General features: G+C 37.9%; 2 protein-coding genes across 5 annotated transcripts in view; both read right to left on the minus strand.

Moving 5' to 3' along the window:
• Positions 1–24,951, minus strand: part of Fto (FTO alpha-ketoglutarate dependent dioxygenase) — a 379,184-nt gene that overhangs the window by 307,484 nt on the left and 46,749 nt on the right. The gene's annotated exons all lie outside the window — the stretch shown is intronic.
• On the minus strand, positions 21,582–21,935 carry LOC124966617 (40S ribosomal protein S13-like). The gene has a single exon (XM_047528063.1). The coding sequence runs from the start codon at positions 21,933–21,935 to the stop codon at positions 21,582–21,584; it is 354 nt and encodes a 117-aa protein (XP_047384019.1).

A 24,951-nucleotide genomic window follows, 5' to 3' on the forward strand; every position in this document is an offset into this window, starting at 1 on the left:
AAAAAATCAAGACCCAGCAATTCCCATCTGTAACTAAGAGCGATCCCAGAATAGGAGACAAATTCCCCCACCCAGATAGCCTTGCTCACCCTAAATGCCAGGGTGAAGAGGAAACTAGCCTTAAAGAAGGAACCGCTAAAACTCATTCCCCTCTCTGAACTTTTTAACTATTCAAATCTTCCTAATTGGTAAGTGCTGTGGTTTGGCAAAGGCTACACATGATCGGTACTATTTTCATAATAACACTAGTATTTGCTACTTTCACCGTGTTGATATTTCCACTGATAGTTAAAAAGAAAAGTGTGTAAAACTGCACATGGTTTGGCACAAATCAAACCAGAGGCACAAACCTATACTAGTAGTCACTGTATTCTTTTCATTGTTTTTCAGTTGACAATAATCTTGCATATTTATGAAATATAATGTGATGTTACAGTACATGTATGCATTGTGGAATGATTAAATCAAGCAAATTTAACATATCACCTCATGTACTTATTTGTGGTTGAGAGCATTTAAATCCTAGCCTTCTAGCAAATTTGAAATATGGCTTTGTGTGTGTGTGTGTGTGTGTGTGTGTGTGTGCACGCACACACTGGAGATTGAGCCCAGGGTCTTGAGTATGCTAAGCACGAATTCTACTACTGAGCTACACCCATAGTCCCTTAAATACATGATATTATTAATTACAGTCACCAGGCTATACAATAGATCTCAAAAACATAATAGTCACATTGTCTTATTTCCCAGGCATTCCAGTAAAAGAGAGAAAAAAAAAAAAAGAAGTTAGTTTCATTTAGGTATACCCTTGATGAAGAAGTAAAAGTATTCATTTTATTAAATATCTAACTTTACATACCTATTATTTTACTACTCTGTATAACAAAATGGGAAATATAACTGAAGCACTTCAAATAAATATGAAAATAAAATGGTTTTCTCAAAGAAAAGCATTCGTGTGATTTGCACTGTGGCTGAATGGGCCACATGGAACCCAATTTTTACTTAAAAAACAGCTGACAGACATTTTTCTGGTAAAATAGATTTGGGTAAATAGCAGACATTTCCTCAAAAATTAACAAGGTAAGCCTATTGCTTCAAGGGGAAAAAATGACCATATTTGTTGCCAATGTCAAAACTCAAATTTTCAAGTAAATATCAGAAATTTGGGAAATTTGAATTTGCCACCCCTGGGCTTAGCAGCTCACCCACACTTAAAGATTTCTCTGAGAAGATCAGTGGTGATATTAACAATTGTGACTCTTTTATACTATACAACAAAACACATCAACATGTGGAAGATCTGCATAACTTAGTGATCCGATAATTTTCCAAATGACCAAAACATGATGCTACAAAGTTATGCGTGGGTAAGAGACCAAAGCACAGAATAAATCAGTAGATTTTAATAGAAGAGACCAAGAAAAGTTGATTCACATAGCTTCAGATTCCACACTGCAACTAACCCTTTAGAAACTATAACTTGTGTCCAGGAACAGTGCCACACACAGGTAATCCCAACTATTCAGGAGGATGAGGCAGGAGGATCCAAGTGTAAGGTCAGTCTAGGCAACTTAGCAAGATTCTCTTTCAAAATTAAATTAAGAAAAGAGCTGAGCATGCAGTTCAGTGGTAGAGCACTTGCCTAGCATGTGTAAGGCCCTGGGTTAAATCCCCAGTAATACAATCAATCAATATCACTTGTCTAAAAAAACCGTGGATGGATCCAGGGGACATTAAGTAAAATAAACCAGGCACACAAAAGCATATACTGCATGATCTCACTTACATGTGGAAACTAAGAGTTGAACTCATAAAAGTACAGAATGGATAGATTGGTAGTTACCAAAAGCTGCAGGGATCAGGGGCTAAACAGGGAAAGGAGAAAAGCTGGTCAGAGTACTAAATTCAGTTAGGCAGAGGACCAGTTCTAGTGATCCACCACACAGCAGGAGAACTACAGTGATTAACAATTGTTAAAAGAGTAGATTTTAAATGTTCTAACCACAAAGATATAAGTATATGAGTGATGAATATGTTAATTAGCTTCATTTAATCATCCTATAATGTATATATTTATCACAATGCCATATTGTACCCATAAGTATATATAATTATTGTCAATTAAAATTTTTAAATTTAGAAAAATAAATTGTCACTTTTCAAGTTTTAGTATAATATCCAAGAAGAATATCCACAATTAATGGCTGAAGAATCAACTACAACACTCACCTTTTCAATTTAGTGTCTGTGTGATACTGGATTTTGTTCACATACTTCAACCAAAATGATGACTGAATACAAAAGTATGTATGAGGATTCAGCTTCTATTAAGCTGGACATTAAAGAGATTTGTGAAAATGTAAAACCATGTCACTTTTCATGCTCATTTTTTTGTATTGCAAAATAGTTATTTTTCATTAAAAAATGTTAACATGTAATAGATTCTTTTTTTGCTAGTCTTAAATGATTTAAATGTTTTAAATTCACTGTTTTAGTTCCTAATGCAGTAACTATCAAAAGATGTAAGCTCATATAAACAAAAGCTTTAGGAGTCCTCACGAATTTTTAGGAGTATAAAAGAATCCTAAAGTCAAAAGGTTTGAGAACTGCTGGTCCAAAATAAATATATAATAGCTGCCTTCACACACACACACACACACACACACACACACACACACACCCTGTAAAAACAAAACCCAGAAAGAAGACAAACTGAACTTCTTTGGACTTTATTGTGTAATTTGCTTAAAGCCCATGGGCCTTGCTAATTTGCATGTCTGATTTACTCGGAATCCGTTCTTTCTCCTCCTCCCTGGCAAGAAACCACAGACAAATTCCATGGCCATTTTGCAACCTGCACTTAAGCAAACTGCAGTGCAGTGGTGTAGACACAGAGCTCATCCAGCCTGGCAAACAGGGATAAGAAGCTCAACTCCAGGGTTTTCCCTCCCAGGGTCCTTTTCAAATACTAAATCCACAAAACACAGCGTTAGTTTGCTCAAAGCAAATAGTTAATTTGTCCTCTCACTAGAAATCAAAAGGACAAAATCACACAGTTAGAGTATTGCTTCAGCCCCCACTCTGACCCGCCACCATCCCCTTTCTCCCAAGCAAGTGGATGTCTAAGCCCTGAAGAATCAACAAATCAATCAATCCATAACAAATATTTATACTGCCTACATGAAAAAGAGAGGATATACAGTCATAAAATGAAAACTAACAATGCAGGTAATAAAATAAAAATACCTTAGTAAATAGTGCTATTAAGGAGCGTGGAACAAAGAGGAAAAAACTGTGTGCCAAATCAAGGGTATGAGTAAATGAGAAGAAGACAGTAGAAAATTAAAAGCAGGTAATAAGGCAGCAAAGCAATAAAGTCAATAATCAAAGTTGGTGATCAAACGTCGGCGATTAGACCTTTTGGCTAACAGTTTCAGCAGGGGGAAAAGGGAAGATAAGGCTAGAAAGATAGATTGTACCCTGATTCTGGAAGGTCCTAAAAGTCAAGCTAAGTCATCTGGATTCCATCCCGAAAGCAATAAGGAGCCACAACAGGCTTTTGAGAAGGACAGGAAGATAATGAAAGCATGTTGTTTTGTTTTGTTTTGTTTTGTTTTGTTTTGTTTGAATTTGTTGTGCCTGTTTTTAAAACATGAATATATTTACAATAAGGCTGAGTTAAAAGAAACCAAAACTGGAGGCCAGAGGGTCAGATAAGGAGACTACTGAAAAAGCTCAGGGAGACAGGAGTTGAACCTGAACAAGGAGATGGCAATGGAATTGAAACAGAATCAAGGATGCAGGGAGGTGGACAGAAGGGAAGCCTAATGTGGTGCCAAGACAAGGTGACTGGGACAGGGGCAGCCAGACACAAAAATAAGGAAGCCAATATCATTAACAACGCATCTGCAAGGAGCCTACCAAACTAGTCACTGCGGTCAACATTGAATGATACTGTCGGGGAGGTAAAGATGAGATTTTAAACACACTATGGGAAGAAGGTGGCCATGAAAGACTGGCACTAAGCTCCCTTCCAAGCTCGTATTACTGTGCCCTCCTAAGCTGTGGCTAGGGTTCTGGGTGAGTATCAGGCTCCACAGTTTAAAAAAAAAGAAAAACCCACAGTGAGACCTAGGAGGCAGAAATAAAGTGGAGGCCGCTATCTTGCTATTTTGACTCGTTTTGCAGGTAACACAGTCATGGAAGCACTGGGTTTTCTGCAACAATATAGGATCTCGTCATTAACTTGTAGTTTCCAAATGCCAGCTGTCATGGTGCCTTCCTGATCCCTGGCTGCAGCTCCAGTTGTATGTGCTGATAAACCAACAGTTCTAACAATGGCTTCCTGATTCCTATCCTACCTGTGTGTGACAAACTTGCAGCTCACCCAGCAACCCGTCTGTATTAGTATTTCAGAAGTCTGCCTCTAAAGGCTCCAGCCTTGAGCCCATTTCTCTGGTACTCCTGAGGAATTTATAGGATTCTATTGCCTTATTTCCTGCAGCTAAATCCAGACATATGCAGTGAGTTTAAGTAAAGGCAGAACAACCAAGTAAAAACATTTGACACACATTTAGAAAAATGGAACTAGAAACTGGAAACAAAGCCAGGCCATAACAAATAGGTACTGACAGATACATAAGTCTGAGCCCCCAAACTGTATTATTCCATTCTCTACAACTTCTACAATTCATCTGGCAATGAACAAACAGAACTCCTCTTAGCTATCTTAGGTAATTACAACATCTTTTTTTATATATATTTTTTAGTTGTCCATGGATCTTTTATTTTTATTTTTTTTTATTTACTGAGGATGGAACCCAGGGCCTCCTCACCCACGTCAGGCAAGCGCTCTACCATGGAACCAGAACTCCAGCCCCATTATATTTATCTGGAACTATGAACAGAAATATTTTTAAGAGTCCTCATTTCATTTTGACCTGACATAGGAAACCAAAAAGAGTTGGTACCATAATCTCAGTTTTCAGAAATGAGAGAACTGAAGCCTAGAGTTCAGCAGTTTGCCTAAGGTCACAGAGGGTAAGTTAGAGATCCAACTAAAGTATTTCCTGCATTAAACCTATTTTCTCCCATTTAGTCTTCTGTCAGTTAATTCTGACTATGTTCTAAAGTGAGTGTTAAAACTGTTGATGTAGAAATATTAGGAGCCTAAGAGGGCTTGTAAAACCACAAAGAATTAAATGGGGCCTAACTTAAAACCATGGAAAAAATTAAAATTCCTTGCGTAATTTTCTTCTCCAATTTTAACCTAAAATGTGGTGCTTGTGGCAGGCCCGCTGTTCCTATGACACGCTTCCAACACACACAGTTCTGAGCAGCAAGTGTCATCCAATTATTTGGGCAGCTATTCATTTATTTTTCTATCATTCTGAGTTGGAAAATTAACAGTGCTGTGTTTACAAACCTTCACGAGGCCCTTACATAATAGCTCAAAAATGTTTATATTACACACAACTCAGGTTTGAAGAAGCTCAAAGGCAAGTTAATATAAACCTGTTCTGAACAAATGTGCAGAAAGTAGCCCTGTTAGACAGAGGTTAAGCTTTGACCTTCCCAACTTTTTCCATAGAATGTACAATCCATCACGTACAAAACCACAGCAAAGATGTGAGGTGTTGGTAAGTACCCCTGTTAGTGAGAAATTCTGCTAATTATTACACCAAATAAGCATAGTTAACAGGCCATGGCCACAAGAGGGGCATGTTTCAGGGCATTAAATAGCTGCATAGGGTAGAAAGGAATATATTACACTATGCCCTTTACCAATAAAACAATTTCCCTGACACCTAGAAATCCAGTCAGCTGGAGCCAGATGAAAGCGTTCTCCCTGGGCTGTGTGGAGGACGATGCTTGAGTGCCACCTAGCGACCTGCACATTTTAACACGCAGCCTTCAGGGCGACAGGCAGTATCAGTATCTTCAACCGAAGCTTGTAAGTAGGAAAAGGAAATGGAGCTAGAAGGAATCGTGTTTTGAGGGCCTGTGGGGGTAGCTCAGTGGCAGAGTGCATACTTAGCATACATGAGTCCCTGGGCTTGACCCTCAGCACCTCAAAAAAAATCACATTTTGAGAGCTCTTCAAACTATATACTTGCTTTTTAAAGCATTCATAGAATTTTTCTTTCCTTTTCCCCACCTCAGTCTTCCTAAGTAATTTTGCCTCTACATGAACTCCAAAGTAATCAGTCATTTTCCAGAAATAAATTTTATTTTGCCAAGAATCTTCTAGCAGAAAGTGCCTTCAAAATTAAATGTTCCAGAGGAGAAAAAGACAGCAGAGGAGTGGTCAGTTAATACTGAATAGAACTAAGGTTTCAAACCCATATGAAATACAAGAAGCAGCCAACTTTACATATTATAAACACAAACAGCTTACATGGAGAAAAATTACCCAATCTACAGCAAGTTATCTGACAATAAGGGATTATGGAGCCCAAGAGAATTACTGATTTCTAATGTAGCCCTGAAGAGACAGACTGAATACTCCCTGCAAATATAAAGTTTCCTCTGAAAAGCCCCAGTGGCACAAAAATCAAGTATTTTTCATGCTAATGGTTTGGTGAAAAGATCTAGCCTACATCACACAGATCCGGCAGTGAACAAAGCAAGGTCACTGCCACATGGAGCTTACATCTAAAGGAGGAAGATAAGCAAAAAACAAGCAAACCAAATCATGGTGAGTGATACAGGGTAATGGGAACAGAGAGCAGCAGCAGGCAATGCGATGGGTAGTACTATTTTAGGGGTAATCTGAGAGTCTCCTGAGGATGTGATATTTAAATTGAAACTAGAAAAAAAAGGAAGATAGTTCTAGGAGGAAAGAACAGCAAGTACAAAGGTCCTGTGGCAGGAAGCTCATAATCCTGAGAAAACAGAATTGGAGAAGAGGAGGTCAGAGAGGAAAGACACAGATCAGAGACCCAGCCAGAGTTTTTGATTCTGTAATAGTTGCTTTGAGATATAATTCACATGTCAATTTATCCTTCTAAAATATAAAAGCCAGAAGTATACTCACAGAATTAGTCACTCATCACCATTACTTAGTTTCAGAGCATTTCCGTTACCCCATAAAGAAGCTCTGTATTAGCAGTCCCCAGCTCCTGGCAACCACTCATCTATTTCCTGTCTCTACAGGCTTGCCTAATTCTGCATATAGAATCATTAATGTATAGCCTCGTATCACTGACCTCTGCTCATCCATATCACAGCACGTATCAGTGCTTGGTTCTTTTTAATGACAAATAATATTCATTGTATGAACATAACATTTTTTATCATCCAGCCATCATTTAACAAACACTGGGTTTTTTCCATTTGTTGACTGTCATGAAAAATTGCTACTGTAAACATTCATGTACAAGTTTTATATGAACATATTTTCATTTCTCTTAGGAGTGGAATTGCTGGATTATGTGGTAACTGTGTTTAACGTTTAGAGGAAACCAAAGAGTTTGAACAGAGGAGAGATCTGAACTGACTGCTTTTCCAAGATTTACTTTGGTTTTGTGTAGAGAAAGGGAAGGAAAGAAGCAGGGGGACTAGATAAGAAGAAATTGCAATGATCCAAGAGAGAAGCTAGTATCTTGGAGAAGAATGGCAGAATATATTTTGAAAATAGAGGCAATGAAATTTGCTGATGGATGAGACATGGAATAGGAAAAAAAATCTGGATTTTTGGCCTGAGCAACCAGAAGAATGAAGTTGCCAAGTACTGAGATGGAGATGACTCTAGGAAGAACAGTAAAGGTCTGTTCCTTCCCCACTCGCTTCCGTCTCTCAAGGTTCCCCACGCTCCACTTTCAGAGACTCCTGCAATGCTTGATCATCAGAAGCAATTGTCATGTATATTATTAGCCAATCCCATCCAAGAAGGTCTCCCATAGCTCCAACCTGCGTCACAGTCCCTTTAGAGTGATACTGGAAAGTTTGTTTCTGTAATCAATCAAATTCCAACTGGCAGTACAATTGCTAAAAGTATAAATGGGGCAAGGGGAAGACCTAAAAAAAAAAAAGCAACTATAATTAACTAAACCTGACAAGTTCGATTAAAAAGTGATTTTTCAAAACTATATCTCCCATTTGGAAGTGCCTCATTTTAGAAGAATGGGAGAATTTAGGAAAAGCAAGTCATGGTCCAAGAGGCTATGAATGACTCAGAAGGAAGACCAAAGCCTAGTACTGACATGTGATTATCAGAAGGACGGGGCACTTTTCTCTGGCATTGGCCTCTACCAGACCAAGCACCTGGCCTTGATGTAATTTGTCAGGTTGGATTTCACAGCTGCAAATATTTTATTAGAAACTAAAAGGGAGAAAAAAGAGAGAAACATAAAGAGGAAAATATTTGAGCTCAAAATGCAAAATGTGGGGCTGGGGATATAGCTCAGTTGATAGAGTGCTTGCTTTGCAAGCACAAGGCCCTGGGTTCCATCCCCAGGACCGCAAAAAAAAAAAAAGCCAAATGTGTTTAGTCACTTTCATGACACACCTTTCAAAGCAACCAAAATATGTTTATATACAATAGGAATCAATGACAGGACCGTTTTAAGATCTATGTAAGTGAGCAACAATCCTGCTAATTTTGAAGGCCCCATCTCCTATCAAAATAAACATTACACTGTCCCCAAATTTCACATTTAAGTTTCCATTAATAAAAAAAAAATTGAATGAATTTTTATAACTCTATGTGTGAGTTTATTTGGCCTTGAGAAATTCATTTATGATTGCTGGTCATTTCTCAGCAATCACTGGGCACACTTGTGAATTCTCAGAAATTAGAAAAGCCAAGTTACAAATGATTTTCAAATGTAATAACATTTTTTGCTCACAAAATGTGACACCTTAGAAAACTGATATAAAGTTTCATTTTATAAATATTTAAGGAAGCAATTATTCATTTCAATTCTGCAATTTTATGTTTGAAGTTTGGAGTCCACAGGTCTTTCTGGGTCTCAAATGCTCTTAAAACTTCTGTGGCTGAGACTAGTTAGTAGCTGCTGTTTTCCTCTTCTTCCTGCTGAGTTCAGGCCAGTGGAATGTGAACAGAAGTGATGAGTGCCACTTCCAGGTCTGGCCCATAAAAAAATCCTAAAGGCCAGTCTGCATGCTCTTTCCCCCTTCTGCCTGGCTAGAATGGAGATAACCTAAGGTGACCTTCCAGACCACGGATCAGAGAAGGCTCACACTCCTTAGCTTACATCCCTAAATGGATGACTGTTCATCACACTCAGTACTATTACTCACAAAGGAAAGAAATCTGCATTATATTTAAACCATTATACAGCATTTTAACATGATTTTTTTTTTTTTTTTTTTTTTTTTTTACAGTACCTACCCTAATTTATACAAACCCACAGGGCTAAATACAGTGCCTAAAGTGTTTCACAGATAACTAGCCTGGACTAATAATTTACACCTTCACCTTTTTTATTTGTGCAATTACTAATTACTAATAGAACAGCAGCTGAAACTTGTAAAACAGTTACAATGTGCTGAGTTCTGTTCTAAATGCTTTATCTAAATTAACTCAGTGGATCATCAAAACAATCCTAGGTGTTAGTTACTATAATCATCCCTACTTGACAGATACTGAAACTGAGGTACAGAGAAATTAAGTGACCTGCCCAAGGTAACTCAACTTGTAAGTGGCAGAGCCAGTACTCAAACCCAAGTACTATGGTTCTGGCATCCAGGCATTTCATCAGTATACTACAATTGTAGAGAAGTGAAAAGTTCAATTCCAAGTAGCTTTATTTCTTTTTTTCTCTTCTACTCACTAGGCGAGATAAATAGATGTAACAGGATATGCAATATCACCTACCCATGTATGTCACTTACACATTCACTATTAACCTCAACGAGCACGTTAGATAACTCAAGACAGTTCTGATTTGCTATGAATCCTGACTTCAAAAAAGTCACTGTATATGTGGGGAGATGGGTCCAAAAGTCAGTGGAATTATATACTCGCTTTCATGAAAATGCAAATGTCTCTGAAAGCAGCTAAGAAGTAAATCTGTACTTTTCCAAAGAAGCAAGGATTAACTTCATTGTGGGTTAAATTAGCTGAACATCAGAAAAGGACATCCAAAATAAACAGTCATGTACTGGTGGTAGCCAGGGGTGATGTGACCAAATGCACACTTGAGAAGGAATTCCAAGTGTGGTCATGAACATTTCCTTGATTCAAAGTAAACAAAGAAACAAGGCAAGTTCTGACATGGACAAGACATTTGAGATCATAAAAAGCAGCAGCCTCACCAGCAGGCCACAAGTCTAGATTAAATGCATATTTCAGATGACTCATAAACCAACCCTAAAATGACTCCGTGCTCATGAGCCAAACAGAGGCCATTTCTCTACTAACACAGCTGCCTTTCCATTCCACTGTCCTGCTACACAGAGTTGCCTTGTGTGCATCCACAGGAAAATTCAAAAGCACTGGATTCCCTTCATATCATCTTCTACTAGGATAAAAAAATAATTAGTTAACCTCCTCTCTCAAAAGGAGCCACAGCCTCGTGCCTCAGCATTGCCTCCCTAGGGGTAGAACTGACCTGGAATCGTGATTCTGAGTCAAACACATTTAGCTATCTTGTGTCAGGCACTGTGCTAGGAATGGTTAACGTTTGCTATCTCTTTAAACTGCAAAAGATTTAAAACCTGAGCTCTATTTGGCAGCTAACAAAGACAGGCAGATATGGAAATAGTCAAATTCACATGGCTCCTTTTGAGAGTAACCATGTAACAGATCAAAGGACACCAGGAACCTAGACTATTTTAGAAAAGATATAAAATCAGCTATAATACTGCAAGTGTGGAAGGAAATCCCAAATGCTGGTGATCTCAGTCACTGAGCATCTATCTACCTGTGTGCCCCAGTCCATGCTAGAAAGTATGGACGATATAAAAGGATGTTGCCACTAACATCACATTATAACAACTAATAACAGTTAATATCAATTGAGTACTTACTATGTGTCAAGCACTATACTGAGTACCTAGTCTATTATAACACATTTATTCCTTACACCAACATATGAACAACACAGAATTATCAGACCTACAAGGAAAATACACAAATTTTACTACAACAGAAAGTCAAAACTTTTTATATACAACTGCTATTTTTAGATGATTTCTGGGAACTCTTTCTCACTTAGGATAGTGAAATTTATCCCCTGATTGCTATTTAAATTGTTCAAGATAGCTTCAGAATAAGATCTGTAAATACCATAAAGCCTGACTTGTATGTTTTATATGTTGAATGTATCAGATCACAATAACCATAGGAAATTATGCTCCTTGATGTAACATTCAAATTGAGGAGTCTCTTGGGCTTAATAATGACATTGTTGAAAGAGGTACCTTCCCTTGTTAAAAAAAAAAAAAAAAAAAAATTCCTTAAAGTGAGCTTTGCTCATAGTGGCACTAAAAAAAAGAAGAGGAAAGTCAGGTTATGGCATTTTAAGAAGTTTCACAGAAGATTCAACATGAAATCTGCTACCGATAAGAAAATAATTCTAAATAGCATTAAAATTAGTCTTCACAGTTACTAAGAACAAAGGAGTTAGACTCCCATCTTTAAGGTCAGATTAAGGTAACAGGCTGGATTGAGCCATCCATCAGGTAAAATAAATGTTCTGGACAGTGCCTAGACTAAACAGGGCCAAGAATTCCTAAGACAAACACCACTTCTAACAGTGGAGGTCAGCACAGAGGCCTGGCCCAGTGGGGAGATGCCCTGTAGCTGCAGGTCTAGAAGGCTACCCTGCAAATTCTCATCAGACGCTTAATCAATATCACGCCTTAGGACCTGAACCGCTACTATAAAATCAATATTACCTTTATTTTAAGTAGCAGGAGGAACAATGAGATTATCTTGTTCCTTACAAGTCTGTCATGGAAAATCTGGCTCATGGTATATGTCATCTTTTGCTTTTGCCTGGAAGGAACACATTTGTTGGGCTTGGAGACAGTGTGGCAGGGCAACCCAGCCACAGAAAAAGGTGAAGAAATACACGTTCGCTCAGGAAAAACTGAGGCCTGGAAGGACATCACAAGCTAAAGGACAATTCATGGGCTGGGGCTGGGGCTTGCCTGGCATGTGTGACACCCTAGGTTTGATCCTCAGCACCTCATATAAATAAATAAATTAAATTAAGGTCCATCGACAACTAAAAATATATATATATATTTTTTTTAAAAAAGATAAAAATTAAAAAGAACAATTCATGAAGAGAGAAGCTCCAAGGCTTTCATCCACCAGTGACAAGCTGGCACTCCGGCCCTAACCTTCCATTTCTCCTTCCCTACAGCTATTTAACAGCACCAGCCATGGGACTGTCCAAAGGACAGCACCTGAATTCAGCCCCGGACCTGGTCCTTCCTCTGTCTTCTAATCACAGTAAATGGCCGCAATCTAGTCATTCAAACTGAAAACCTGATGTTATATCCTGTATTCCTTCCTTTCAAATCTCCTTATCCAGTCTCCAAGAAAACCCTTCAACTTTGTCTCCAACACAACGTCGCCCCTTGAGTCCACCTCTGTAATTATCACCTGTGCCAAGCCATATGCACATCTCTCTCTCCAGATTTTTTTCTTTTCTTTCTCTCTTTTGTTACTGGGATTGAACCTGGGGGCACTGTATCACTGAGTCACATCCCTACTCCTGTTTATTTTTTATTTTGACACAGGGTCTCACCAAGGTGATAGGGCCAGCCTTAAATTTGCAGCTCCCGGAAGTTGCTGGGATTGCAGGAATGCACCACTGTGCCCAGTTCCAATTTTTCTAATTCTACTCTGGTTCTCCAATATTTCCCACACGGCAGTCAGTGATCTTTATAAAACATACACTCCGTATAAACACTATCCACCTTAAAACCCTCCAGTGGTTTCCCCTGAACTTGGCATAAAATCTACATCTTTATCACAGCCTCGGGGCCCTACAATGATCTAGCCTCATTCCTTCTCCCTTTTATCTCTTCTCCTTAAATTCTGACCATTGAACACCTTTGTTCCTCCTACACGAAAAGCTTATCAGCACCTCAGAGCTCTGTTCCTGTAGTTGGAATGAACATCCTTTTCTTCCTTTGGAGTTCACATCAAAGGTCACTTCAGACCACACCACCTCCCCTCAGTCATTAACATAGCATACTGTTTATCACTATGAGACACGGTCTTATTTACTGCCTTAATATTGTCTACTATTTACAGGTTTGCTTCTTCTAAAGAATGTTAATGCCCTTGAGAGGAGGGGCTCTGGTCTATCTGTCACTACAGAAGCCCCAGAGGACAGTATGGCACTGAAGCATACATAGGCCTTCATTAAAATCTGCAAAATGAATATACATGGATAGCACCTGAAATCTGCTATTGATACCAATCAATCATGCTAAGAGTTTTACGAAAGTATTATGATCAGAGATAGCACTTGAGAACAGAAAAACCTTTGATGTGTCCTAGTTCAACTTAATCTTCTTTAATATTTTGTACTTAAAAAAAGAGTGAGATAGGAGGTCAAGAAGAAATAGAATCCCAACTTTCAGAAGCTCTCAACTCCCATTCTGAGAATCAAATAATGACAGTGGAAGTTCAGATAAGGTCTCAAATCTCCAAGACTACATCTGCCTGAGGTCAGTGAATTCAGACCATCCTTCCTCTGTCCATCCACACCCTCCCGCTCTCCAACACACACCCCACTTCCCACCCTCTCACATGATTGTCCACAGGCCTCCAGAGCCCTTCTTCTGGTTCAGTGACCTATTCCCTCCATCAATCAAGAGCTTCTAAAAGTCTCTCACCTCCTAGATAAAGGCTTTTTGGTTTAACTGAAGAGGAAGAGGAAAGGAACTAATATTTACTGAGTGCCTCCAACATACTGGGGACTGTGCTACATGCTAGGAAGTCTTAACAAAATAGGAAGAAAGTTACCATTAGCCCCATTTTTAGATAAGAAAATTGAGTATCAGAACCATGACTTGCCAGAAATCAAACAAGTAAGTGGCAGAATGAAATCCATATCACTCAAACTCTAAATACCAATTTTTTCCAGGGCCTCGTTTCAGCAACAAAAAATAAATTAAAATACATACAAATAATAATAATGCAATAATTATTACCTTTGATAAAAACACAAACAAATAATATCTTACTTTTACTATTTCAATTTGATACATCATTTCACAAATGGCTCTCTATCCTTTTTCATTGATACTAGGTCCTTAGGCTACAAACTTTTTTGTATGCAATGTGTTCCTATATTAAAAACAGCAAAGTCATTTAAAGTTTCCCTTACTTATAATCTACTGACAAAATATTACAGTTGCAAAGGACAGTCTCATTAAAGTTTCCAACATTACTATCTTAACTGGACAAGTGGCAGAAACGTGCCAAAATAGGTCACTATGATCTCAGGGACAAATAACCTAGTTCAGCAAAATGCATATCAGAGGATACCCAGGATGTTCACGAAGCATACCAAAGTTCCCCGAGTCAGATGATTCTCTTGAAAGGCCAATACCTATGGTCAATCTGAGCTTCTTTATTAATACAAGATTCAATTCTTCTACAACCAGAAACACTAAAACACCTCATAAAGACAATCTGTGGATTTTCAAGATAAATTAAGTGAAATTCAATAAAGCAAAATATTTCTTGTCAACATTTATTCCTCAACAATAACTATTTTTAACAATATTGTATATCATCATGAAATCTTAAAAAGTTCATCAGTATAAGAAAAAAAATGACAAAAATACTGGGCAGAGGGGCAAAATGAATTGGTCAGGCCTGTCCTATGTTGGAAGGTATTAGAATTGATCTAAATATGTATTAGTTTGGATAAATATCTTCCAAACCTTCCCTAAGTAATCCAGATACTTCTGTTATGCTAATTTTCTCTATGGATCATTATTAAAGAAATTTATCATAAGCCAATTTAAAATAGCATTCCATTAAAAAAATAGCATATTCTGTTTGAAAATAAGATCATATTAGATCATTCACTTCTTTGCTATTTAACTTACTATTTTTACAGATAATAAAATCATGGCTGATTAAATTAAAACTTTAAGCTTATAGCAGCAAGAAACCATTTCTGATACTGTCAGTCTTTTTAAGGCCAGATTAGAACTTGACTCTCCGTAAGGTAGCTGTCAATAAAAGAAGTCTTGCTTTTGTGATAAGATACTGCAAACAACAAAATATCACCAAATCAATACTCTTCGTTCCCTTCTTTATTTTCCTTTTCCTTTCTTCCTTTCTTTCTCACTCTTTTTTTCTTTCTTTCTGTTTTGCTTTTAAGATCATAGAACGGTGAGTTGTATGGCGTCAGGTTCAACCCAAAACGATAAAAAAACCACACACTCTCCTCCCCACCCTAGCGTGCTCCAGGGGTGTAAATATTTCATGGTATTACCATCATTCACTCGGTGCTTATATTGTCTGATCAAGCCTCTATTTCTGTCTGTTAGATACTCTGGAGGATAGCGTTTTTTCATGTCTGCTGCTCAGTCACATAAAGCCCTTGCTTCTCAAAGGTTCTTCAAAGTTCAATAATTTATTAAACACTGTGCCGGGGTCGGTAAGCACCCACAGAAATGCATAACTACAGAATATGTGGAACTATTAAAGAGTTTCTTTAATAAAAAAGGTGACTTTAGAGAAAATGACAGCATTGTTACTTACACAAGAGAGGCATACTCTGAACGACTAAAGCTATGCTGTGCTAAAAGGCAAGAGCTTAAAATAAACAGGACTGCCTGTTTACAGGTAAGTCATTAAGCAAAAGCCACAGTGAAAGAGGCTTTCTAGAGAAGCCTGCAACTCAGGTCCCCTATTTCACCTTTCTAGGGATAATAACTAGTCAGGTCTAAATATGATAGTAAATTTACAATTCCAATAAAATACTTTAGAATCTGAAAACCAATGACATTTTCAAACTTATCAACATTACCCTCAAATCTAATACTCACTACATTTATTCCTTCCTACTGATCTCTGAGCAAGAGGTTGAAAAGGCATTGAAATAAAATCACACATAACACATATAAAAACAAAGTAATAAAATTCTCAGTGGTATGCTTTGATCAGCAAGTATTTATTAAACTTAGATTCACGAGAGCCATAGGCAATACATGATTAGACCAAGACATCACTGTATGTTCACAGAGGTCACTTAACCTAGTCCAGTGACAGTGCAAACATCATGTGTTTAGAGTAAGACCCAAAACAGTACAGAGTTCATTGCTAAAAGGAGCAGGAGTCTTCAAGGACCATGGTATTTCCTAAAAGGTCAAAAACAAACCAATTTGAGTGTCAGGAGGCAAGGCAGACTTTGAGAAAGAAGAAATCACTTTCTATATATTAAATTATTTTCTTAGCTTAATTTGATTTTCAAATAAACCTTAGGAAAAGAAATTGATAATCCAGATAAATGACTAACACAACAAATTAACTCTTATTTGAACATGGTGGATTCAAAACAGACACTTGATTCCTTCCTAAAACCTTACTGAAATGTCTGTTAAGAAATTAAAACAAGGTCTGGGGATGCAGCAAATTGGTAGAGTGCTTGCTAGCCTGCCCAAGGCCCTGGGTTCAGTCCCCAGTGCTGTGTAAAAAGGAAGGAAGAGAGAAATTAAAACAACAATAACAAAAGAACAAAAAACCTTCAAGGACAAAGAGAATTGAGAGAGAATGAGAGATGCAACACCAGATTTGTTAAGATGCAAAGGGAATGGTTAGGGTTAGGAGAACAGAAAAAGTTGTGGCCTTGTTGGCAAGTCAGTCATTAAGAGGGAAAGGAGAAGACCAATAAGAAATTAGCTGGTTCCGGCCACTGTCTCCAGAAAGGCTCAGGAATTACAAAACCACGTATTCCAAAGGCAGATAGATGCATTTTGGAAATAGAGCTGAAAACAGGAAAACTGGTCAGAGGTGTAGGAGCAAAGGTTAGACCCCAGGGCCTATCTCTCAATCCCAACAGCCTGGTCATCATTACATCCTTGACCAAGCAAAACATGAGGAGAACTGTCTGGATCAGTTGGCCCAGGAAAGCTCTGGACACTACAATACCCAAACCAGCTGAGGGCAGAAATGAGAGCTGGGTGACAACTCTTAGGACCTTCTCTTTTTCTCTGGGGTTCTGAAATTTCAGGATGAAGTACCTCAATGGGCTCATTTTTCGGCCTTTCTGCTACATCCAGTCAAGGTCCTTGCACCTATATCTTTAAGTCAAGGAATTACCTTGTAGCATTTCTTCGTTAATTTCTTCTGTATAATATTTTAACCCTTTAATTCTTAATCTTGAATTAGATATTGGACTCCTTTGATTGATCCTCCAATTTTATCTTACTTTCAATTGCTTTGTCTCCCCCTCCTCGCATACACATTCTGAGAAAACATCTTCATCTTCTAACATTTCCAATGAAGTTATTTCTGCTATCATATTTTTAATTTTCAAGAGTTCTTTCTTGTTCTCTAAATGTTTCCCTTTTTTAACATTTTACAATGGAAAATTTCAAACTCAGAGAGTAAAGACAATCGTGTGATAACTCCCAGGCACACATTACACAGCTTCAACAAGTATCAATCTTATTTCATCTATTCCTCCTCATCCTGCCATTTTTTTTCTGAATTATTTCAAAGCAAAAACCCCAGATATAATATTTCAACTATATTTATTTTGGTGTATAACTTTAAGACATAAAGATAACTTTAAAAAAAAAATAACCATAATACATCATCACCACTAAGGAAATTAACATGTGACTGTCCTTTTTATTACTGTCTTATTCCTGTTCCATGTACATAATGTTTTCTCATCTCTCTGAGAATATTAATTATCACTTGTTTAAGGCATTCTTCAATGTTTGCTGAGCACTGCTAATCGATTAATAATTTCAAGTGAGGTGACATAAAACAGATTGGAAGCTAAATGTTCAGAAGTTTACTTGTCAACTGGTGGGCCTCCTTGTCAGGTAATCTGATGGAAACCCGTTCTTTTCTTTAGATATCACCAAATATCATCCTACTTTAGCTCCCTTTCAGTAGCATACATACTTCTTATTTCACCACCAGCCTCTAAAGTCACCCCTAAACTAAGGCAGTTTCAGCTTTCATTAACCATCTTACATTTAAGTGATACACAGGAAAAGTTTAAGACTCCTGTTGTATAGCAAGATGTGACTACATGTAAGAAAAAGACCTTTGTAAAATATACCTTGGATTAATTTTATTTTCTGTTATCTTGGGAAAAGGCTGGAAGCCAATGGAACCATCATATAAGGCAACACACACCTCAGCACTCTGACAAAAGACAAGTAAAACCTTGTATGTTTCATATTCCTGAGAACAAATAGCACTCCAACATCTAAGTGCCCTCACTATACCAGTTTTTTTCAAAGGGTCATATACCAGAAAGGCAAATCTAATGCTTTATAGGGTTAAAGATGGATCAAGTTCTGAATCTGTAGACTTATAAAATCCCCAAACCCCTTTTCTTAGATAACATGCTTGGATATTCTATATGCAGGTGAACACATCATGAATATATTCATGTATGTAGTCATATATATCTATAAACATGGCTCAGCTCAGCAAACACATCAAGGAAATTCCTAGAAGTTTCCAAAGAATTTAGATGTGTTCAAATGATTTTTTCAAAACATAAGATAATCTGCCATTAAAAATGTCCAGTGACATTCCAGAGATCTACAGCATGGGTATAGCTGAAAATTTCCAGGAGAGATCTTAAGTGTTCTCACCAAAAAAATCTGATAAATACATGAAGTAATACATTTTAATTAACTTGATTTCAGTCATTCTACAACATATACATGGTGAAAACATCATTCTGGACACCATAAATCCAATTTTTATTTACCAATATTGTAAATTACTTGTTTTAGTGTTTAGAGATTATATGCTTTAAAAGGTTGCAAACAGGCTTTACTCAATTTTAAATGCAAAAGTTTTCTCTGAGACTGCTGGCTATGTACCTGTTAGCTAAAAACAACAATGCTACAAAACTTGCCTTCAGATTAACAGTCCTGTCATTTATCCTTTAAATGTTTATCTCTTTTGGTCACAATTTTATTGTAGTTAAACAGCAACTAGTATGTGACCAAAAGCATTCAAATGCTCTGAGTACACAAAGAGCACACTGTTCTTTTTCCAGCTGAATGGACTTTTACTGGTGTGAACAAAAGACAAGATCCTGCTATTCTTCAAATTAAAAGGCAAGAAACAGCAAGGAAAAACACTGCAGAGAATACCTCTCCTGGTTCACTTTATAAATGCTAATGAGAACAGTGAGCCAAACAGTTGCTTTTCTTTTTCAGAAGTTGAAGAAATCATGAAAAATCATTACACATCTCAGCCTCTCTTTTAAAAGGATTGTGTTAATTAATAATGTGCAGCCCACTACAGTGAATTCAATACATATCGTCTAATGAAGACAGTATTAGAGTCAAGGTGGCCTCATGCAAAGATGCCCAGGCAGTTTCATGCAAGGGACCTGCAAAGCACTAAATAGAGACTTGACATTTGGAACTTGAGATTTAAGAAAGCTCCCCAGGCCTTCAGAAAGCGGATGAGTGGAATCCCTAAGGCCTTCTAATAGTCTTCGAAAAGAAGCTGTTGCTGCCACCAGTACTGGAAGGTGGTGAGGGTTCCCTGCCTATGACAGAAGGCATTAAGAGCGACCCTCGCTATCTTCTTCCTCAGTGTCTTTATTTTCTGTTCTGCCTTCTTCCTAACCCCTCTATCATGTCTCTCGTATTAATATATCTTTCATGCCTTTAGACCTTAAATAAATTACTGAATTATCTTTTTTTAGGTTGCTTTAATTTGTAGGGGCTGAAAGAAAAGAAGAGGAGTCTGTATAAATTCTGATATTAACATTTAGAATGGAAGAAGAAAATCTAAGGATTTGAGCTTTATTTTCTTCTTGAGCAATATATAGAAATAGTGTATGATCTAGGCACAGGTTTGCCTACAAGTGACCCAAAATCCAAAATAGGAGTGGCTTGACCAGGATAGTATGGTGGCTCTCATGAAGTCCTTAGAGACTCAAGTTCCACCTAGCTCACCACTCTAAGAATCAGCCCTCTCTTACTGAATAAAAAGGAAAGGCCTGGGAAGAAAAGGGCAAAGGGCACACACCAACTTTCTCTACAGGAAACTTCCCAGAAACTACCACCAGAAGAGTCTTCTCCCAGATTAGCTGGAGGGGTGGCTGGGAAATTGAATCTGCATTTTGGACAACTATTGCCTAAAAGGTCTGTGACAGAAAGAAGCAAGAAGGGATGCAGGAGTTCACTTGTAGTCTACCACAAGGAGACTTCCCAGTTTTATAAAACTAGGAACAGTTGACAATTTCAGTCAGAATAATCTCGTCAGAAAAAAAGGAACTTCCAAGTCCTCCAAACAAAGAAACCACTGAAATACAAGGACTTGACAAAGGAGCCCTTGATCTACTCCCTATTATACCTTGAGTACACCTCAATGACCTGGATTAGACAGCTGAATATTCTCATGTTCTTTCTCCCTCAGGAGTGAGTGTCCTGTTCCTGTGACTCCCGCAGACCTGAAAGGACTCTCCTCTGGGTCACATCAACTGTCCAAGTTCCTCAGCCCTGCAGCCCAATCACCTCCCATCATTAAGAAAGAGTGGCCTTTCACATCCAAGGGGCAAATCTCACATAAATGACATTTGGCTGATGCCCAAAGGTGACAGGGATGAGAGCAGGATAAATAAAGAAAAATGTAGAAGCCAGTTGGGGCAGCCTTTCATTATAGCCCTTTCAAGAGCTATTAATCTTGGTCATAGTCAGTCGGCTAAAAATAATTACTTCTTCTAACACATGTTGTACACACAAGTAGGAATAGTAACAGGTCAGCCCTTTTACCTAGGAGAGACATGGCTTCTGGCTTGCCTACAGCCTAAATGGTGTCTGTACAGTTGTTCTAGCACAAACACCTCTTCCATCCCACACTGTCTTCTCATACACTGACATCAAAAGGAAGCACCAGTATCATCACACAACCATTTGGCTGGAGTCAGAAATATATTAAAGGAAGATGTCACTTCTTTTGATTAAAATGAAGGTAAATAAAAAATTTAAATAGCCCAGCATTATTGATTCCCAAAGCATTTCATTGCAGAGGTATTCAGCAGAAGCACTGTTTACTCAGCTGTGAGGCACTCCTCTCCTGAGTCACCATCGAACTTACCCTGCAAGTCAAGGTATGTTTAAACTTTCAAGTCAGCCAGTATACAGAAAAAGCTCTGAACCTGAAATTCCAAATCACAGACTCACCTCTGTAATTAAGTTGCTGTGGAATCTTGAAGGAATCAGTGAACTCTCTGGGCCTCAGTTGCCTTGGGTGTATGATGGGAGGTCTGGATCAAAAATGCTACATGATACTTCACAGCTGTTTTTTTTTTTTTTTTAGTTAAATAATGCTTTTATTGCTTGAATACATACACAAATTTATGCCACCAGGGCAGAGGCTGTGGATGACTCATTTCCAATTTGGCAATCTTATAATATCAAGCCAATCGGTGAATTTGGCAGAATTTAGCATCCTTATCCTTTCTGTTCCTCTCAAGATGCTTTCGAACAGCAACTGCTTTCTTAATTAAATGATAGAGATCCTCAGGAAGATCAGGAGCAAGTCCTTTGGACTTAAGGATTCTCAAGATTCTACTGCCAGTCACAAAACATACTTGTGCAACACCATGTGAATCCCTCAGTATCACACCAATTTGTGAGGGAGTCAGACCCTTCTTGGCCAGTTTGTAAATCTGCTCCTTCAGGTCGACAGATGTCAACTTCAACCAGGTGGGGACGCTGCAGCAACAGGGCAGAGCTGACTGGGACAGGCCCTTCCTAGGAGCGAGCATGCATGCGACCCATGATGGTGGCAGTCAGACAGCAAAAAGAGAGTGAGGGTGGAAACGCTGCAGGAAATCACCCCGCAAGCAGGAAGTCCTTCACAGCTTTAAGAGTTCAAGTAAATGGGTCTATATCACTTAAAAATCATCACAATAATCCAGCTACACGTAAAAAATCATAAGAGTGCCTAACTGAAAAAGGAATTATAAAAGGATACCTCCAAACCCTGGTCTTTCATGATATACACAAGATATAAAATGAAATGAGGGTGTCAACTGCACAAAGACAAGTGGCATGTAATGCAAAAAGGATAAATCACAGCAGGAACAACATCTGGCTGTAGGTCAGTAGGTAGCAAGCAGTGGGGACAGCAAAAAACTGGGTGGCTTCTAAGAGAAAACACAGTCCACATCCCCAGGAGGGTCAGGTCTCCTACAATTGGGAAGATAGCTTAGAAATCCTAGGGACAGGGGAACTGCTTCCACAATCCCACACTTTCCAGCCGAGGAAATGGTGAACGATTTTTCAAAAAGAGATCTAAATTACAGTAGGGGGGTACCCTGGAAATACTGGGAACACCCAACACTCACCTCTCAAGTGAATGTGCAGGGCAGGCAGGGGATTTAAATTACCTAGGAAGGACCCAAACCAAAAGCAAGAGTTATAATCCAATTACACATACTCGCTAAAACCAGGAAAAATCCCAGCAAGTATTTTGTAAATTACATGGAGCATGTGTTTATAAAGCAAGCAACATGAATGCAATACTTGCAAGAATTTTTCCAACTATACTGGTAACAAAAAAAGTGTTAAGTTCCTAGAGGAGCAGCAATAACTCTTACAAGATTTTCATATTTTATGCACCTTTATTGGGCTGGGTCAAATAAATGCCTCCATTGAAAACATACCTGATTTTTTTAAAAGGAGCAAAAAGTCCTCATAGAAGGATTCTTTCAAAAAGAAAAAAAAAAAGCAGTCAGATCTGAATATGTGAATTTTACTTGCACACTCTTTAAACCTTGGGGGGAAATGGGTTTGCTTTTATTATAACTATAAACTTCATTTATCATTTCACAGGAGACATTAAAATGATTGTGGGCAGTTGATATTGTCCCTTGCAAGCCACAGTCCTGCCCTGCAGATACACTACCACCCCACAGCTGGGCAAGAAGACAGTGTTAAAATTACTGTGGAACCACATAATTGCTGCCCCGTTAGTGGTCAGGAAGGGGTGAAGTGGGATGAATCCTAAAACAAATTATTCCACATGGATTGGAAAGGAGTATGCAGAAACAGAGGCAAGACTGGTTGCGGAACTGTAGTCTAGAAATCAACTTTAAAAAAATTTTAAGATAGTATCTGCACACCAGTTTGAATTGAGATTTCCCCAAAACAAAACTGCTTTATATTCAAATCTCCTTTGACTCTACTTACATGAATATATGGATAGACCACATGTCCTCTATCCATTGATCAGCGGATGGACTTTTTGGCTATGATAAATAATTCTGCTATAAAAATGCATTTAAAAAGGTAACACAAAAAGAGAATGAAGAAAGTCAGGGGAACTGCAAAGGCAAATGTTGGTGCTGGCAAAAAGCCAAAGGAGTGAAGATTCTGCAATGACTTTATCTGCAGTGATTGTGTGAATTTTTCATGAGGATTAATAAACTGTAAAAACTTTAAAAAAAAAAAAAGAAAAGGTTAACCCTACAAAAAGGTCGTCCCTCTCTTATTATTGACCCACTCAAATTTTCCCTCCCAAAGAAGTAACCACTGTTAAATCTTTCTAGTATATTCTATCTATATACAAGCATTTACACAAATAGTAACACGGTATTCCACACTGGCCTTTGCTTTATTTTTTTTTTCCACATTTTCACTGGTGCATTAGAGATGTACTTATGGTGTGATTTGTTGTTACATATTTTTACACATATGCAATATAACAATATACTTTGGCTAATATTATTCCCCAGTATTTCCCCTTCCTTCCTCTGCCTCAGTCCCTTCCTTTATTCTACTGCTCTCCCTTCGATTTTCATGAGATCCTGCCACATTTATTTTCTTTTTACCTCTCTAACACATACGAGAGAAAACATATGACTCTTGACCTTCTGAGTCTGGCTTATTTTGCTTAACATAATGTTCTCTAGTTCCATCCATTTTCCTGCAAATGACATAGTTTCATTTTTATTTATGGCTAAATAAAACTCCATTGTGTATATATATCACATTTTCTTTATCCACTCATCCACTGATGGACACCTACTCTGGTTCCACAGTTTGGCTATTGTGAATTGTGCTGCTCTAAATCCTGGTATGTACGTATCACTGTAGTACAATGACTTTAATTCTTCAGGATAAATATCAAGGAAAGCACAGCTGGGTCATATGGTGGTTCCATGCCTAGTCTTTTGAGGAGCCTGCCTACTGATTTTCACAGTAGTTGTACTATTTTACAATCCCACCAAATGTGTGACAGTGTTCCTTTTACTCCACATCCTCTCCACCACTTATTATTGTTTGTATTCTTGATAACTGCCATTCTGACTGGTGTGTGATGAAATCCCAGTCTATATTTAATTTAAATATCTTAAAGATTTTTCCATATTCATTGGCTCCATCCTCCTTAACTTACTTAACCCGCCCCGCCCCACTGATATATACTTAGGTTGTTTAATTATATTTTGTCACTACCAGTATTGCCACAAAGAGTAGTCTAATACATTTGTATCCATGTGCCAGTACAAAAGTAGAATAAATGTATGTAAATATAACAGGTGGATCAAAAGAGCTTTGACTATAAATCAATTTCGTTTTTATAAGATTTTAGTTCAAGAAGGTAAAATACTAAATCCGAGATTCAAATTCTGGCTGCTTGTTAAATAGGAGCGTGTATATTCAGTAGCATCACTGGAAAATGAGCAATCCACTATGTGATTATTTTTGTTAATATTTTTAAGATATAATCACATAACATAAAATTCACCCCTTTAAGTGTACAATTCAATATTTTTAGTA

The sequence above is a fragment of the Sciurus carolinensis genome, chromosome 16 (genome assembly GCF_902686445.1).
Source record: "Sciurus carolinensis chromosome 16, mSciCar1.2, whole genome shotgun sequence".
NCBI lineage: Eukaryota > Metazoa > Chordata > Mammalia > Rodentia > Sciuridae > Sciurus > Sciurus carolinensis.